The 18,236-nt window shown below is 47.0% G+C and overlaps 1 protein-coding gene across 1 annotated transcript; it reads right to left on the bottom strand.

Annotated features, from left to right (window-relative positions):
* Positions 1 to 1,573: 1,573 nt before the first annotated feature.
* LOC136628752 (endothelial zinc finger protein induced by tumor necrosis factor alpha-like) lies at positions 1,574 to 18,008 on the bottom strand. Its single transcript, XM_066604852.1, has 7 exons — positions 17,931 to 18,008; positions 17,428 to 17,506; positions 9,477 to 9,592; positions 8,641 to 8,865; positions 8,266 to 8,418; positions 7,794 to 7,851; positions 1,574 to 2,505 (listed from the first exon to the last, which is right to left on the bottom strand). The coding sequence occupies exons 1-7, from the start codon at positions 18,006 to 18,008 to the stop codon at positions 1,574 to 1,576; spliced, it is 1,641 nt and encodes a 546-aa protein (XP_066460949.1).
* Positions 18,009 to 18,236: the final 228 nt, after the last annotated feature.

The raw sequence follows: 18,236 nt of genomic DNA on the forward strand, positions 1-18,236 counted from the left end.
GAGAACAGTCTATGATCCTGCCCTCCTTCTGTCAGAACCCTCGTAACACTAAAGAGCAAAAATTCCATAATCTTGATGTCAGAAGAGCAGTATTAGCATACCTGGAGGCTACTAAACCCTTTAGGAAGGCTAATAATCTTTTTCTTCAATTTCAGGGAGCGGCCAAAGGAGGGGTCCCTTCTAAAGATTCCATTGCGAGATGGGTCAGACGGGCCATCCCGGAGGCGTACAAGTAACAGGGTGCCTCCCCTCCGGGGGGTCTAAAAGCCTATTCAAACAGGGCTGTTGCTTGTACCTGGGTGGAGAAGGCTCAGGCAACAAACGACCAGATCTGCAGGGCTGCCACTTGGTTCAGTACCCATACTTTTGTTAGGAATTATCTGCTGGATTTAAAGGCGAGCGGTAATATGGCCTTCAGCCCTAAGGTCTTACAAGTTGTGGTCCCTCCCTAAAGCCTGGATTTAAGTTGGCATTCCTCCATGTGTATGCTGTCAGGATGACAAGAGGAATATAGGAATTTATCTTACCATTAATTCCCTTTCTTGAGTCATCCTGACAGCATAGGGCTTTCCCTCACTGTTTTCTTTCTGCCGTTGTTCATGTGAGGTAACCTATTCTGAATGCTTATGTACAATAAATAAGTATTCATTGAGTGAGAACTGGGTCACTGTAGTCATTTAGTACACACTGGTGAGCAGGTGGAGAGGAGTTACCTTTATATTTTCCACTTCCTGTCCCTACAGGGGTCCATAGGACAACCTCCATGTGTATGCTGTAAGGATGACTCAAGAGAGGGAATTAGCGGTAGGATAAATTCCTATACTTTTATCTAATCTGTGTGAGATAAAATAAAAGCAGCGCTGGATTGTTTGCTTATTGTTATACTGCTGAGGTAAAATAAAAGCTTTGCTGTGATTGGTTGCTATGGGCTACACAAATTTTATTTCGTTTACGTTTTAATTCCAGGCAATGCCTGGTATCGCTGCTAGCTTAATAATAGCATAAGTGCGGCAATGACGTCTGCCCTCATGTGTCTGCCCGTTTGTGTTGGCATAGCTTATGATGTGCACCCCCCTACCCTCCAACTCGCCACATGGCACGGTGCCAGAGCGGAGGTACACCTGTACACCATCAAATAAATCTGTCTTGTTGCGCTACCTAGAGAACTCTATAAACTTTCGGGATAAAACGTAGCCCATGTCCTTCCTCAAGATGCAAGCTATCTCCCTGCCAAATTTCTTCAAAATCTCTACAGCGGTTTAGCTGTCAAAAGATAACAAACAGACAGAGTAACTTTCACATTTATAATATTAGTATGGATAAAAGCTATACACCACATTATGTTTAACCTAAAATGGTGCCATTATAAATACATCTACCCTGCAAAAAACAAGCCCATCTGGAAGCATGTCAACTTCAGAATAAAAAACATTACAGCTCTTGGAACAGGACGATGAAAAAAAGAATATACTAAAAAAAGGCACATCTTTTAGCAGTCCATGTTCAAGGAAAATCAAATTTGCAGCTGATGGTGTACATTTGTATTGTAATGTATTCCAGTTTTTGGAGTAAATTATAGTGAAAATGGCCTCTTCCCTGTGTGACTTCTCAGATGTTGGACAAGGTGTGATTTCTCTCTAAAACATTTCCCACATTCTGAACATGAAAATGGCTTCTCTCCTGTGTGACTTTTCTGATGTCTGACAAGGTGTGATTTCTTTCTAAAACATTTCCCACATTCTGAACATGAAAATGGCTTCTCTCCTGTGTGACTTCTCTGATGTGCAACAAGGTTTGATATAAAAGAAAAGCATTTCCCACAGTCTGAACATGAAAACGGCTTTTCTCCTGTGTGACTTCTCTGATGTATGACAAGGTTTGATTTAATAGAAAAGCATTTCCCACAGTCTGAACATGAAAATGGCTTCTCCCCTGTGTGAGTTCTTTGATGTACGACAAGGCTTGATTTATTTCTAAAACATTTCTCACATTCTCCACATGAAAATGGCTTCTTCCCCGTGTGAATCCTCAGATGTATGACAAGGTGTGATTTCTGTCTAAAACATTTCCCACATTCTGAACATGAAAATGGCTTCTCCCCTGTGTGACTTCTCTGATGTATGGCAAGTTTTTGTTTATCTCTAAAACATTTCCCACATTCTGAACATGTAAATGGCTTCTCTCCAGTGTGAATTCTCAGATGCTGGAGAAGGTTTGATTTCTCTCCAAAACATTTCCCACATTCTGAACATGGAAATGGTTTCTCTCTTTCATGAGCTTTTTGATGTTCTCCCCTTCTGAGACTTTTCTTCTCCTTAGCAGTTTGTGATGAATCATAAGATGAAACCTGTATAAGAGGATCAGCTGATGGATCGTTGCTGTGATGGGCTGAGGGGATATCTTGGACAATGGTAGGTTCTTCATATGTATCTTGTGTGATACCACAATCCTCTGCTTTACAATCTGCAATTATCGGACATTCCTCTGAGCTCCTAGTACTGTCATCTGTCAAGAATAAAACGGATTTTACTAGTTCTTATTGAAAGGACTTTAAAATTGATATGGATATTAACATTTCTATATAATAAACATTTCATTGCAAATTACAAGTCACAAGACACTGGTGGAAAAACAGATCCCAAGTTTGTCAAGCAAAACTGCAGAAACAATAGTCCTTAAAACCTAATGTGATAATCTGGCCTTGTAAGTAACTAATTGTAACTGCCATCAATCATATTTGGCCTCTGGGGCATCTGAAAGAGAGGCATTAGAGATGAGCGAACCTACTCGGCCATGCCCCTTTTTCGCCCGAGCGGGCAGTGGGGGGGGGGGGGGGGGGGAGGGGGAGAGAGAGGGCTCCCCCCTGTTCCCTGCTGCTACCCCCCGCGCCTCCATGCCTCCCCCCGCCTCCCCCCGAATCTTTTCACCCGAGTACTGAAGTACTCGAACATTGCGGTGCTCGATCGAGTAAATACTCGAAACGAGTAGATTCGCTCATCTCTAAGAGGCATTCAAAATATTTTGCAGCACTGTCCTCCACAAGCATCGGGTTCCTGTACCTGGTAGATCAGGATCAAGGAGCATAAAAGAAGGATTTTTGCCTTAAAGTAAAATCTCTTTCTAGTAATATTTATTGGGGACACAGGCACTTGACTAAATAGTCCATATGCCAGCAGTAGAAGCACATGCTTAAAAAATACCAAAACAAATCCACCCAAGAACATGCTACAAATTAGAATGGCATAGTGACATGAGAAAAAAATGGGAGGAGGTCGTGTCCCTCAATAAAGACTGCAAGAAGGTATTTTACAATAAGACAAAAATCCTCTATTCTCAGTTGTTTCATTGGGGTATACAAGAATATTCAATGTCCTAAAGTAGTCCCTGAAGTGTTTATAGCATAAAGCTTTCTTGATGAGTGTAGCAAGGCGCCTGCCAAACATACATTTGGCAGGCGCCTTGCTACACTCATCAGGGGAGCTTTAAACTAGAATATAGGAAAGGAAGTGAAAGGCTAGGTAAAAATATACAGCTAATTAATACATTTGAGAACCTTGCTATTAGAAGAGAAAAGAAAGAACAAAGTCAAAGAATTCTGAAGGAAAGTAGAGGAGCAAGAGACACCGATCACAAATTAAAATGTTTCTACACGAATGCACAGAGCATGGGATGGAAACAAACAAGCAGAATTGGAGCTCCTAACACAGGAAGAGAAATATGATGTCATAGGTATCACGGAAACTTGGTGGAATGATCGACATGATTGCAATACAAGGCTTGAAGGATACAACTTATTTATAAGAAACAGACCTGAAAAAAAAAAAAAAAAAAAAAGCAGAGGAGGAAGTATTGCGTTGTATGTTGGGAAAACATTTTAACTATCCAGACATTTGTTGGCAATCTCTCTCAAGCAAATGTAATGGGTCCAACAAATTCTTATCCGCTCTTGCTGACAACTTTATCTTCCAAAAGGTAAAAGAGAAAACAAGGGGGTCTGCTATCTTGGACCTAATTCTTACCAACAGGAAGGGAATGGTTGAGGAAGTAAGGGTGTCTGGGACCTTAGGAGGCAATCATCATGCTATCCTTGAATTTTGGATAACAAGGTAAGGAAGACCTGAGAAGACGCAGACCTCAAGGATGTATCCTGATCCAGTCTAAACGCCACCAGCACTCCACAATACCCATACACACTCGCTGCCACCACAAGCTTTTATATCACAGGTAAGCTGGTAACCAGACTATGAATTATGAACACAAGCTTCGGAGTTATGTTATTTTTAAAACGGACTCGACTAATACATTGCAAAATAATTCTAAAACAGACTGGCAGTGCTAAATATTTATATGTACAAATACGTACAGAAAGACAGGAATTAGGTTTACCTGTTAATTCCTTTTCTGGAGTCATCCTGACAGCATACACATGGAGGATGTCCACTGGACCCCTGTTGGGACAGGAAGCGGAAAAACATACAAAAGGCACCTCCCGCCACCAGCTCACCAGTGTGTACCAAATAACTACAGTGACCCGGCTTTGCTTAATCACTCATTTTTAATAACGAAACTTATAGTACAATACGTTACTTCACATAGAGAAGGATAACTGAAGGGGAGGGAAAAGCCCCTATGCTGTCAGGATGACTCCAGAAAAGGAATTAACAGGTAAACCTAATTCCTGTCTTCCCCTCGTCATCCTGACAGCATACACATGGAGGAATACCAACAATCACGGGCTTTAGGGAGGGACCACTGCTTGCAGAACTTTCCGCCCAAAGGCAGTGTCCCGGCTGGCCCCCACGTCCAGACGGTAGTGTTTTACAAAAGTATGGGTGCTTGACCATGTGGCGGCTCTGCAAATCTGGTCGGTTGTCGCCTGGGCTCTCTCCGCCCAGGAACAGGCGACCGCCCTAGTAGAATGGGCTCTAACTTCGCCCGGGAGTGGGATCCCTTGGGATCTGTATGCCTCTTCTACGGCCCTCCTGACCCACCGCACTAGGGAGTCCTTAGTAGCGGCCCCTCCTCTGCGTGGACCCTGAAATTGAATGAAGAGGTTATTAGATTTCCTAAAGGTATGTGAGACCTCTAAGTACTTCAGAACTGCTCGTCTCACGTCTAGGTTATGGAACCTCTGTTCCGTAGTGTTCCGGGGTTCCTGGCAGAAGGAGGGAAGTACTATTTTTTGCTCTCTGTGAAAGTCCGTAAGGACTTTCGGTTGAAAGAAGGGGTCGGGTCTAAACTCTATCTTGTCCGGGAAGATGGTCATATATGGGGTTTTTATAGAGAGAGCTTGGATTTCCCCGATCCGCCTGGCGGATGTAATGGCCACTAGGAAGGCAACCTTATATGAGAGGGTCTTAACTGAGAGTTCTTCCAGGGGCTCGAAGGGATGTGCGCAAAGGGCCTGTAAAACAAGATTCAGGTCCCATGGGGGCATGGTTCTTCTTATAAAGGGGTGAAGTCTAACTGCTCCTTTAAGGTATTTTTTGACTAGCCTATGGTCGGCTAACGGGAAGTCAAAGAAGGCTCCTAGGGCGGCCACCTGGACCTTAAGGGTACCAGGTTTTAGGCCCATGTCCAGTCCATCCTGAAGGAACTCTAGAATCTTATTAATGTCTGGTTGTTGGAGGTCGTGAATACTGTGCCCCAACCACTTAGAGAAGGTGTCCCACACCCTGGTGTATATGTTCCTGGTGGACTCTTTGAGACTCTCACATAAGGTGGTGGTCACCCTCCCTGATAGGCCCTGGTTCAGATATTTTACCCGCACAGCTTCCAGGCCGCTAGTCTGAACTGTCGGGTTTTTGGGCAAATCAGGGGACCCTGTTGTAGGAGGTCGTCTCTCCACGGCAGATGTAGGGGCTCCTGTGTTGATAGAGCGGCCAGGAGCGGGAACCAAGGTCTCTTGGGCCAGAATGGGGCTACCAGGATAACGGAGCCCGGGGACCCCTGGATCTTCTTTAGAACCCGAGGGATCAGGGGAATAGGTGGGAAGGCGTATGTCAGGTCCCATTCCCATGCTTGGGATAGTGCGTCTATTCCCAGGGAGCCCCCGTCTGCCCCCCTGGAAAAGAACCGGGGACACTTGTTGTTCTCCCGAGAGGCAAACAAATCCACCTTTGGAGTCCCCCATCTTTCTGTAATCAGTTGGAATGCCTCTGGATGTAGTGCCCACTCCCCAGGGTCTATTCTCCTGCGGCTGAGGTAGTCTGCCATGGTGTTCTCTGGGCCCCTTACGTGGAACGCTGAAACGGAAGGCATCCGCTGCTCTATCCACCCGAGCACTTTCGCCGCCAGGTCTTGTAGTCGGGGGTTCCGCGTGGATCCCTGGTGGCGAATGAGGGACACAGTTGTTATGTTATCCGAGAATATTTTAATGGGTCTACCCCCGATCTCTGTCTCGAGGTCACGGATGGCCCTCCAGACCGCGCAAAGCTCCTTGTAATTGGAGGATTGAGTGGCCTCTTTCTGGTTCCAGACCCCCTGGACATAGCGACAGCCTAAGTGGGCCCCCCAGCCAGTTGCGCTCGCGTCAGTGAAGATGGATACTGGGGATGCCGGGTCCCAACTTGTGGACCTGGCGAGGTTGGAGATAGACGTCCACCACCCCAAGGAGGACCTTACTTTGTGAGTGAGGGTGACTTCCTGATCCAGGGAAGCTGGAGATTTGTCCCAGTTGCTCAGGATAAAGTCCTGAAGAGTTCTACCATGTAACTGGGCCCACGGGACTACTCCAATACAGGCTGTCATGAGACCGAGGACCCTCATGCCTCTCCTAAGGGAAACCTGGGAGGCTAACGAAAGTGCCCGGCTTTCGTCTTGGATCGTTTTTTGCTTTTCTAGCGGGAGGGAAGAGCACTGGTGGTGTGAGTCCAGGATAACCCCTAGGAACTTTTTGCTTTGTTCGGGCTGAAGATTGGATTTGTCGAAGTTAATGATCCAACCTAGCGACTCGAACAGGCGGAGGGTGAGGTTGACCCGGTGCTGGAGTTCCGAGGGTGATCCTGCTATAAGCAGGAAATCGTCGAGGTATGGGACAATTAGTACTTTGTCCGTCCTTAGTGCTGCTACCATCTCCAATACTAGCTTGGAGAATACCCGAGGTGCGGAGGAAATCCCGAACGGCAGGCATGCGAATTGGTAATGTGAGACTGACCCTTCCATCATCAGGGCGAATCGAAGAAGCTGTTGGGAGTCTGAGTGTATAGGAATATGATAATAGGCGTCTTTTAAGTCCACCGTGGCCATGACGCTATCTGGTGTGATTAGGGGGATCGCTGATCTTACTGATTCCATTTTAAATCTTCGGTATGTTATAGATTTATTCAGGTATTTCAGGTTGATTATAACTCTGTAGGCCCCGTTAGGCTTCTTAATAAGAAACAAGGGGGAGTAGCAGCCTTTGAACCGTTCCTCTACTGGAACTGGGATAATGGCCCCCAGGGATAGCAGGTCCCGTACCCCCGACTGGAGGGCCCGGGCCGACGCGGGTGACTGGCAGGGGGTAACCACGAACCTCCGGGGAGGGGGGGCGGAAAGCTCAATTGTGTAGCCCTCTGAGACCAGGCGAAGGGCCCAGGGATTGGAGGTTATTTCGCTCCATCTATTAGCGAACCCCCTAAGTCTGCCCCCCACCTGCCGGATCCCGATGGGCGGATTCTCACCCTTTCCGCCTTTGGGGTAAGACCAGCGTCCGGTTTTCCCCTTCCCCCTGTATGTTCTCGGGGGGACAAAGGGAGGAGGGTAAGAGGAGGAAGGCCGCTTGACGGGTCTGTCTGCTGGTAGCCCCTGACTTTTGTCTGAGGCCTTCTCCAGGAGTGTATCCAGGGAAGGTCCGAAGATGCGATGTCCCTGGAAGGGCAAAGAGCAAAGCCTGTTCTTGGAGGCATTGTCCCCTGTCCAGGCTTTTACCCAGACGGCCCTCCTGGCTGTGTTCGAAAGTGCCGCCGACCGGGCCCCGAACCTTACTGACTCCATCGAGGCGTCCGCCAGGAAGCCGGTGGCCTGTTGGAGGAGGGGAAGGCAGTTGGCGATATCTTCCCTCGAACCCCTTTGCGAGACCAGGGCCTGGAGTTGGTCTAGCCAGACCGTCATGGATCTCGCTACCGACGTGGCCGTAATGTTGGTCTTCATGGTGAGGGCCGCCGACTCCCAGGCCTTCTTCATTGCCGCATCCACTCGTGAATCCAGTGGGTCCCGCAACTGGGAGATGTCCTCAAAGGGGAGGGCAGCCTTCTTCGAGACCCTGGCGACCGCCAAATCCACCTTCGGGACGGTGTCCAAGAATTCAATGTCTTCCGGGGTGAAGACCATACGCTCTCTAAACTCCTTAGACAGGAAAAACTTGCGTTCTGCCTGTTTCCACTCGGTCAAGATGAGCTGTTTTAGGATATCGTTGACCGGGAATGATGGTTTGGGCTGAGGTATGAGTCCCCGGAACAGGGTATCCTGGAGGGATGGCTGCTGTGGTGCCTGTTCCTCCACCTGCATGGTGTGACGGACCGCTGTTAGTAGCTGCCCCAGATCCGCCGATGCGAAGAAGTACTTCCTCGTTTCTTCCATGGGCGGTATGGATTCTGAGGGGGAATCCTCTAAGAACCCTTCCTCCGAGTCTGATTCTTCTATCCGTGACCGCCTTACCCTTTTCGTGGGGGGCGGAACGGAAAGAGACGAGAGAGAGGCCTCGATCTCCTCGCGGATCATAGCTCGGATGTCTGATATGCCCGAGGGGCCTTCCTCCCGGACCACCTTCTCTGTGCAGGCTGCGCATAAGGGTTTGGTGTGTCCCTCGTCCAGTCGCCGCAGGCAGACTGGGCACTTGCGCACGCGCTTCTTGGCCTCTCTGCTCTTTTGTGCTTCTCTGTCCTAAGAGACGGAGACAGCAGAAAAAAAAGGGGGGGTTTTCCAGCACCTGACCCTTCGTTACCCCTGGTGTGAGCCCCCGGAGGTTTACTCACCAGCGGGTTGCTCTCCGTGTCCTCTCTGGCCGACATCTTTACTTAGGTGCAGACCGAAGACATGTGGGGAATCCTGCTTTCTCCTTTTCTTCTTTTTTTTTGGATTTTCAAATTTGGCGCCTTTTTTCCCTGAGGCCCCGCCCCCCCGTGACGCGGCCGTGCTGACGTCATGCCGCCGCGCCGGACCCGGGGGGTACACTCTGCGTCGGCTCTGAGGAGGGCGCATAGATGGCCGGGGACGTCGGATCGAGCGCAACCGCCGGCCCGCGCCGCGTGCTCTACCCCCCCCCTCGCTGGCATACCTGCTCACGCCGACAGAGGATCGCTGGAAGCCAGGGTCCCGGGCCGACGTCCAGAGCGGGTGCCTGATCCGGAGGAGGCTTCCAAGCCCTGCAGGTACGGGCTGTATCTTCCCAGTGCGACAACCCCACTGGGCAGCGCGCTAGGGAAGGGTTCCCCGCAGGGAACGTGGTGCTGGTTTTGGATCCTGCGGGTGAGGGTCCCCACGTAGGGTCTCACCCGCGCAAGCTCTGCCAGCCCGACCAGAGAGTCGTCCCCCCACGGGCGGACAGGCTGCATAGGAATTTTCTCTTCTTGCCTCCAGCATACCCCTGGAGGCTTCCGCTTGGACTGTCCTGTAGGGACAGGAAGACACTGGTGAGCTGGTGGCGGGAGGTGCCTTTTGTATGTTTTTCCGCTTCCTGTCCCAACAGGGGTCCAGTGGACATCCTCCATGTGTATACTGTCAGGATGACGAGGGGAAAAGATGTCACGGTGTAGATAAGGTTTACAGGTATACACAGATGACAGTATTTTTAAAATAAAACAAGGAGAAAATTTATACCAGATTTGGTATATTTAGCCCAAGGTTCTGTTCGCATGGAGTCACTGAAGAAAATGGGAAAGCCTTACCTCGTATCTTCGAAGTCAGACCTCTGGGTTTGTGTGATCCCACAAGTTTTTAAAGATCCCCCAGGACACACCTCCTTCCGCCTTCTCTGATGTTATTCTAAGAGGGGTGGGGTGAATGCGTTCATACCAGCTGAAAAAAACATAATTTCCCATTTCGGCTATATCTCCGCAGGAGATCCTCCAATTGGGAATATATGCCTGGCATATTTCTGGTCATGATTTAATCTACTCAGTGATACCAAGCATGACCCGGAAATTATGGTATGTGGAAATGCCATTTAGGAGTGCTCTGGATGCATTTTAATCAGCTGGCCTGCCTACATGGCCAATAATCCTTATTAAAAGATTTCCCCATTAATCGGACTCTCAGAGTCAGGGTCCTGTGAGAAATACCAGAGGTGTCAATCCTCGCTGGCAGAGGGTATTTAGCATCCCCCTGTCACTAGCTAACTTTATTGCCATCATGATCAAGGACTTCCTTAGGCCACATGTACATCAGAGGCCTGGCAGATGTGAGGGAGGGGGAAAATACTGTAAGCGTGGAGGATTTCAACTCAGTTTTTCCCTTATCCTGAGCAGAAGGTGATGGACGGTTGATACTTTATCAATATCATTATACCACACATGGGATTGACAAGGCAACTCTTAGGTGGATTCACAATTGCTTGAGTGATCGTACTGAAAGAGTGGTCATAAATGGCTGCGCATCTAATTGGAAGAATGTGTCAAGTGGAGTACCATAAGGCTCTGTCCTGGGTCCAGTGTTGTTCAACATTTTTATAAATAATCTGGAGGAGGGAATTGAGGGGAGATTTATCAAAATTGCCAATGACACAAAGCTAGGAGGGATACTTTAAGACTATAGTTCTAGAAAAGCTTGCACATTTGGCTGCCAAAGGATCTGGAAATGTTTAGCTTCAAAAAAGAAGGCTGAGAGGAGACTTAATAGCTGTCTACAAATATCTAAAGGGTTGTCACAGTGCAGAGGGATCAGCCCTTTCCTCATTTCCACAAGGAAAGACTAGAAGCAATTGGATGAAACTGAAAGATACAGATTAGATATTAGACAGTGAGCGTGATCAATGAGTGGGACAGGAGGTGGAGAGTTCTCCTTCAATGGAAATCTTCAAACAGAGGCTGGACAGACATCTGTCTGGGATTGTTTAGTGAATCCCACATTGAGCTGGAGTTTGGACCCGATGACCCTGGAGGCCCCTTCCAAATCTATTATTCTATGAGTGGGAAACACAATGAGAATTTTCAGGTAGAATGCTGAGCCACTGCTGCCTACTGGTGGCAGCTCTACAAAGCTAAGTGCCTAAGGTCCGGAGCTGCACTACTCATAAGTCACCCAATAAACAGGTATAGAATGCTGAAATCCTGAAGGAGGATCTTGACCCTTCAGTCGGTAAGAATGGCTGAGTGAATGCACCTGCATATGGTCACATTTGAGTCTAGAAACCCCCTATGTCAAAGCGTTTGGAATGACAAATATGGAGTCCGAGCGCCAAACGCAGAAAAATGGTCTTCATAACGTACAGCTTATGCAATGACACCTCCATGGGATGGCAAGGAGTGGGACTAAAGAATGGCGATAAAATTTCTTAGTTAAGGTGGAAGCCGTGAACAACTTTAAATAGATATGTAGGCATTGGGAGTGGACTCACCACCTGCCCTGATGAAGAATAAGAAAGGCAGAATGGCAAGAAGGAGCAGCCAACTTAGAGACCCTCTTGATTGAGGTTATTGTAACCTAGAAGGCTACCTTCCATGAAATGAGCTGCAGGGAGATATTCCTCACAGGCTTAACGGCAGAAGACTTGAGATCATCCAATGACAAATTGAGGCGAGAATGGAGGAAGGAAGGAATATAGGAAGTGTGTACAGAAGAACTGTATGTGCATCGTCTTTGTCAGGATTCAATCCAGGAACCTCTTATACTGCAAGCAATGGCCCTGCCTCTTAACTTGATTGCATCTCCTATAAAAGCCGCAACCCCCTCCAGGGTCTGACACTTCACATAATAGGGGTAGTAATTCCTTCAACAGGGCTGCATATTTATAGACTGCTGAGATACAGGACACTGATGACCCTACTGACCCGCAGGGTATAGCACGGTTGACGACCCATAGGGGAGACCAGGGTGGCAATCAGGCTCCTCTGTCATTGAGTCTCATGGGCAGCATAAGCAATTTGCCAGAGAGTGGTAATACCTAGGAGACCCTGCTTTTCACATTTAACCCCCAGGTGGGATTGAGGCTTTGCACTGGGGTCCCAAGGCTATTACACACAGGTGGCCCCAGTATTTGGCTGCTCATGCTGCACCAGGCTAAGACGCGGTACCTGAAGGTCTGATCGGACAGGTAATAAACAGAAAGGCTGTAGTCAGGGCTGGCAGCACACGCACATAACCGAGGTCCAGGCTAATAGTCCGGCAGGCAGCAGACAAAGCAAAGTCCAATATACAAAGCCGAGGTCTGGGGGCACAGAAGTCAGGATAGTCAGTACAGGGAATGGTCAAAACCAGAACACACAAACACGGGCTTTACCACAAATGGCAGGATGAGAGCAAACTGCTTAGACACCCAGACTAGGGGGGATGCCTAATATAGGAAGTGCAGGAACCGGATTGGAGGAGTAAAGGGAGCGCACACTGGTTCTTTAACCCCTTTAGGACATGGCCTATTTTGGCCCTCAGGAAGCAACGATTTTTGGGGGATTTTCAGCTCTATTTTCCAAAAGCCATTACCTTTTTATCTTTCCATTGACATGGCCGCATGAGGGCTTTTTTACATGGAGAACTGTAGTGTTTATTGGTACTAGTTTTCTACTGGTACAAAAAATCAATTCTGCCATTGTTTTTTTGTTCTTTTTTTGTACAGCGTTAATCATGCAGCATACATGTTTTCTGCATGTCGTTACGATTACGACGATACCAAAATTATAATTATTTTTGGTTTTGCACAATAAAACACGTTTTTTGGAAATTATAATAATTTTTGCACCGCTGCATTAAAGTCCAATGACCTTTATTTTCCTATGGACGCAGCTTTTTTGCTTGACGAACTGTAGTTTTTATTTCTACCATTTTGGGGTACTTACGGCTTCCTAGATCACTTTTACTTTTTTTTGGGGGGGGGGGGGGGTAAAGCAAACAAAATAAGCATTTTTCCTCTGTCTTCTTAACGGTTTTTGCTGTGCAAGATAAATAGCTGAATGTATAGTACAGGTCATTATGGACACGATGATGCCAAAAATGTGGGGGTTTTCTTACAGTTTTATTATACAAATAGGGGGAAATGAGCAAAAAGTTGGGTTTTTTTTTTACACTTTATCTCCCTGTAGGGGACTTGAACCATACATAGGAGCTACGATTGCTATGATAAAGCATTGCAGGACTTACGTAGTACAGTCCCCTATCGCCTATAATAGCGATCATAGGTAATGGCATGCTGGGATGCCAGTATCTGGCGTCCTGTTGCCATGGCAAATCATCAGCTTTTCGCGATTACATTGCAGGGTCAGATGATGTCACCGAAGCATACAGGGGTTTAAAGGGGTTGTCTCGCGAAAGCAAGTGGGGTTATGCACTTCTGTATGGCCATATTAATGCACTTTGTAATATACATCGTGCATTAAATATGAGCCATACAGAAGTTATTCACTTACCTGCTCCGTTGCTAGCGTCCCCGTTGCCATGGTTCCGTCTAACTTCGGTGTCTTCTTGCTTTTTTAGACGCGCTTGCGCAGATGCATCTTCTCCCTTCGGCTGGTCTTGGAAGCATCGGCGTTTTGGCTCCGCCCCCTTGTACGCATCATCGCGTAGCGCCGCCCCGTCACATGCCGATTCCAGCCAATCAGGAGGCTGGAACCGGCACACGTCATGGGGCGGAGCTACACGATGATGCGTACAAGGGGGCGGAGCCAAAACGCCGATGCTTCCAAGACCAGCCGAAGGGAGAAGATGCATCTGCGCAAGCGCGTCTAAAAAAGCAAGAAGACACCGAAGTTAGACGGAACCATGGCAACGGGGACGCTAGCAACGGAGCAGGTAAGTGAATAACTTCTGTATGGCTCATATTTAATGCACGATGTATATTACAAAGTGCATTAATATGGCCATACAGAAGTGTATAGACCCACTTGCTTTCACGAGACAACCCCTTTAACATTGAGGGTTGCTGTCCTTATATACCTCCACTGTTGCAGTGAGAAGCCGGCTGTAGGTAACAGCAGGCTCCCAACTACAGGATGGCGTGGGCTCAGGTTTTGATTACGCCACAACCATATGATGTAAGTTTACGTCCTGTTGCCTTAAGTACCCGACAGGCAGGACATAAACGTATGCCCTGTGACATTAAAGGGTTAAGAGGCCAGGTAAGAGCAGGCATGAGCCCAACGGGCAGAAGACTGTGAGCAAGTAGAGGAGAGGTGTACAGAGCGTGCATGGCAGCGATGCCCAACTGTAGCCCCAGCAGCAGGTGAGCAGCAGCAGCGAGCTGTGACATGATTGTTTTGCTTCGCTCAACGTGACTCTGACATTAGAGGGAGGCCGGCTGATTGGATGCAGGAAACGTCCAGATGTTTATACTATACAATACTTTGGTCATGTCTCCCCAGAAGGGATTCCTAGAGGGAATGACTGCCAAATTTCATAACACGATTTTATCTATTTACAGAGACCGAACGTGGGAGGAGAGATTATTCATTCAGATGATATCCGTTTTGGCCGACTCAAAGGCCGTACAAACATGGAAGTGGATGCGTTGGACTCGGTATTTTCTCATGATTCCGGAGATATGATTCTCTCCAGTCTACACCCCAAACATGACCCACAATCTTAGGGTGCTTTTACATGGGACGACCTGTCGGGGGCAGATGCCTGACTAGTCATCCCAGTGATGATCGTTCCTGTGTTTTTACACAAGAATGATCTGCACTAGTGAATGGAGGCGCAGCGGGTCGGGGATCAGTCACCTCTACTTACAGTCTCTCGTAGATGAATGGCTGTCTGTTTACACGGGCCGATTGCCAATCAGTTTTTATGCACACATACATTGAAGGTCGAATGATAAGCGAACAAATTATCATTCGTTGTTCATTCAGGGTGTGCACTAAAGGCCCATTTACATGGGATGAGCTGTCAGGCAAATGATGCCGACAGCGAGTCCCAGTGATGCTGTTACACAGGAGTGAGCATCGCTGAAAGTGCTGCTGGCTTGTAGATGGGCGGCCGGAGAGCGTTCTACCCCTGGCAGCCTCCATTCACTGTAAGCAGACAGTTCTTCAGTCCCTACATGTAATTACACAGGACGACTATAGTTCAAATACCCGCCAGAGCGTGGGTATGAACAACTCTCAAATGATTTTATTGTCCTGTGTAAAAGCACTCTTAGTTAAATAATCCCCCTTGTTCTACCAGAGTTCTCCTGTCCTGGGGTAATCTGGAGGCACAGAGTAGGGGTAGTAACAGGGAAAGTAGGCAAATGCTAACGGCACACCTGGTCAGCAAACGGGGATAATTGGATGAAAGTCACATTCAAGAGTAGAGCAAGAAACCAATACATATTACCGAACCCGGGAGAGAATGTGTGACTGCAGTAATATCATACTTCCATAACAGGCAGGATAAGTGACTACAAGACTATCAGCTTCCAAACACCAGATATTAATATATATAAAGACGAAAGCCCTCACTGACTGACTGATTCGTCACCAATTCTCCAACTTCCCGATGTCGTACAAACATGAAATTTGGCACGAGCATTGATTATGTCCAAAATAGGAAAAATTAATATGTCCCAACTCGACTATTAAATTCTAGCGCAAAAGAACTAGCGTCCAAATTTTACGTACGTAATCTAATTCTCTCACTTCCCAATGTCATCAAAACATGAAATTTGGCACGGGCATTGTTTATGTCATAAATAGGAAAAGTTTATGGGTCCCAACTCGATTATAAGGTTCTAGCGCAAAAGAATTAGCGTTGAAATTTTACGTACGTAATCTAATTCTCTCACTTCCCAATGTCATAGAGACTTGAAATTTGGCACGAGCATTGATTATGTCAAATAAGAAAAGCTAATGGGTCCCAGCTCGATTATTCAATTCTAGCGCAAAGGAATTAGCATCCAAATTTTACGTACGTAATCTAATTCCCTCATTTGAAATTTGGGACGGGCATTGATTGTGTCATTAATAGGAAAAGTTAATGGGTCCCAACTCGATTATTCAATTCTAAGCGCAAAAGAATTAATGTCTAAATTTTACATATGGAATCTAATTCTCTCACTTCCCGATGTCATTTTATATAAAGGAAACGTCGCATGGTTACCTCCACATTGTGTTTCCTGGGTAACGCAAAGAACCATGCAAAATGGTGAACATATTTTTTTTCCTCAGTATCTCTAAAGTAACCACGACTTCATAAGATTTTCCGTGTGAACACCAGATAAACACCAGTACCAAATAGACTCGGGCGAGGTTGGGTATATCAGCTAGTATTAATATAAAGTCTACAGATACTGAAAATAACCGACATAAACAGCCGTTTGGGTGGTTTTTGCTCTTCTTTTGGTGTTTCTAGCCGCAGCAGAACAGACCATTGCCAGTGTCAGATATCTACTGCCACTAACAGGCTTACAGGATGAACCAGCTGGGAGGACGGGGCCTGGACTGCAGGATCTGTCATTCCTAATTATCCCACAGACCACAGAATAACATATCTGCAGCCGCTGACTGAGGAGAATCTGTGACTCCTCTCTGCTGTATTTAGTGGTTACTACTCACCTGGGCGGTTACCTGTAGGAATCTCCTCTTTACACTGCTGATCACCCCTCACATTTGTCTCTGTAGTATTAATATCGGTGAGATCTTCATCCTGATACAAAAGCTGTGAGACAAATATTGTAAAAGTCAGCAGACGGTTGGAGAAGTCATGTGGAAGGTTTTACATGACCAGGAATGATCATTAATCATTATGATGACCAAAAATGACCTGACAGGAGTAGTTATCTGAGCCACATAGCTGTAGGTCTAGAAGCTGGACATATACATAAGATGGCGGGTCAATGACCCCTCAGGAACCTCATACAGATGTATATCCGGCATGGCTAGACACGCTGCACGTTGTCTCAGTGGAGGAGATCAGCGGCTACCAGACACATCCGCTGTTTGTCTCGGGGGACATAAAGGAGCAGATAGATATAAATCCAACCTGTTGGCTCCTTATTCCCACCAGCAGTCCCCACCGTCAGAAAACTGAGAGAAGATCCAGACAACATGTAATGTCTCTGGTCAGCGGTAATCCTGCCATCTCCACCGGCCTCATCACACAAGTAGAAGACATCTAATAAGACTGAAGACAAGAGCTTCACAACCTTCTACAGATCAGAAGGACATCTCCATCTACCTGGTGGTCCTGTGGAAGAAGCGGACGGGGACATCTCTCTGGTGGGCTTCTCTTACTGGATGGAACTGGAGGAAACACAGACAGACACTGAAGTCATTCTTTACATACAGATAATAAAGTCCCCGTGTATTTAGTCCTGTCTATTACCTGGTGATGGGAGCGGCTGGTGGCTATCAATCATGGCGTCCTTGTACAGATCCGTGTGTCCTTCTAAATACTCCCACTCCTCCATGGAGAAATAGACAGCGACATCCTGACACCTTATAGGAACCTGACAACACAATATACAGTCATCACCCAGAAGCCTCCAGTGCTGTTACTGTATAATGTCCCAGCATTCCCTGCAGCGTCACCTCTCCAGTCAGCAGCTCAATCATCTTGTTGGTGAATTCTAGAATCCTCTGTACATTGATGTCCTCATATATCAGGGGGTGAGGTGGGGGCCCTGTGATTGGGCTCCCCCATCCATCACACACAGGGGCCCGACAGCCATCACTAGAGGTCTTCTTCACTACTGTGTAATCCTGTATATGGGAGACAGTAATAAATATCACTACAGACATGTCCAGAGTCCATCACCTCTCCAGTGACATCATCTGTTATTACGATAGATGATAATGACATAAGGTAACATCATCAGAATCTCTCACCTCTCCAGTAAGCTGGAAGATTATCTCTAGGGTGAGATTTAATACACTCTCCACCATGTTGATAGTGTCTTCCTTCATCCTTGATGGGTCAATCAGGAAAATTCTATTGTATAGATCTTAAAAAATATTTGTATATTGAAGAAACCTGAAGGAAAAGAAGAAGAGCCAATGTAGGAGCTATAGATTGTAGAAGTTAACCATCCCACGCCATAACAGTATGCATCACTCCACCCTGTGCCCTAATAGTATGTACCACTCCACCTGGCGCAATAATTGTGTGTACCACTCCACCCTGCCCCATAATAG

The sequence above is a fragment of the Eleutherodactylus coqui genome, chromosome 5 (assembly GCF_035609145.1).
Source record: "Eleutherodactylus coqui strain aEleCoq1 chromosome 5, aEleCoq1.hap1, whole genome shotgun sequence".
Taxonomy (NCBI): Eukaryota; Metazoa; Chordata; class Amphibia; order Anura; family Eleutherodactylidae; genus Eleutherodactylus; species Eleutherodactylus coqui.

Bases quoted from the DNA above. Each gene is read 5' to 3' on its own strand.
- LOC136628752 (XM_066604852.1), bottom strand. From the start codon at position 18,008: ATGAAGGAAGACACTATCAACATGGTGGAGAGTGTATTAAATCTCACC. The intron at 8,419-8,640 runs GTAAGGCGGTCA...CTCATACCTCAG, and splicing joins TTCCGCCCCCCACGAAAAGG to CCCAAACCATCATTCCCGGT. The intron at 7,852-8,265 runs GTGGATTTGGCG...TTGCCCTTCCAG, and splicing joins TCTTGGACACCGTCCCGAAG to GGACATCGCATCTTCGGACC.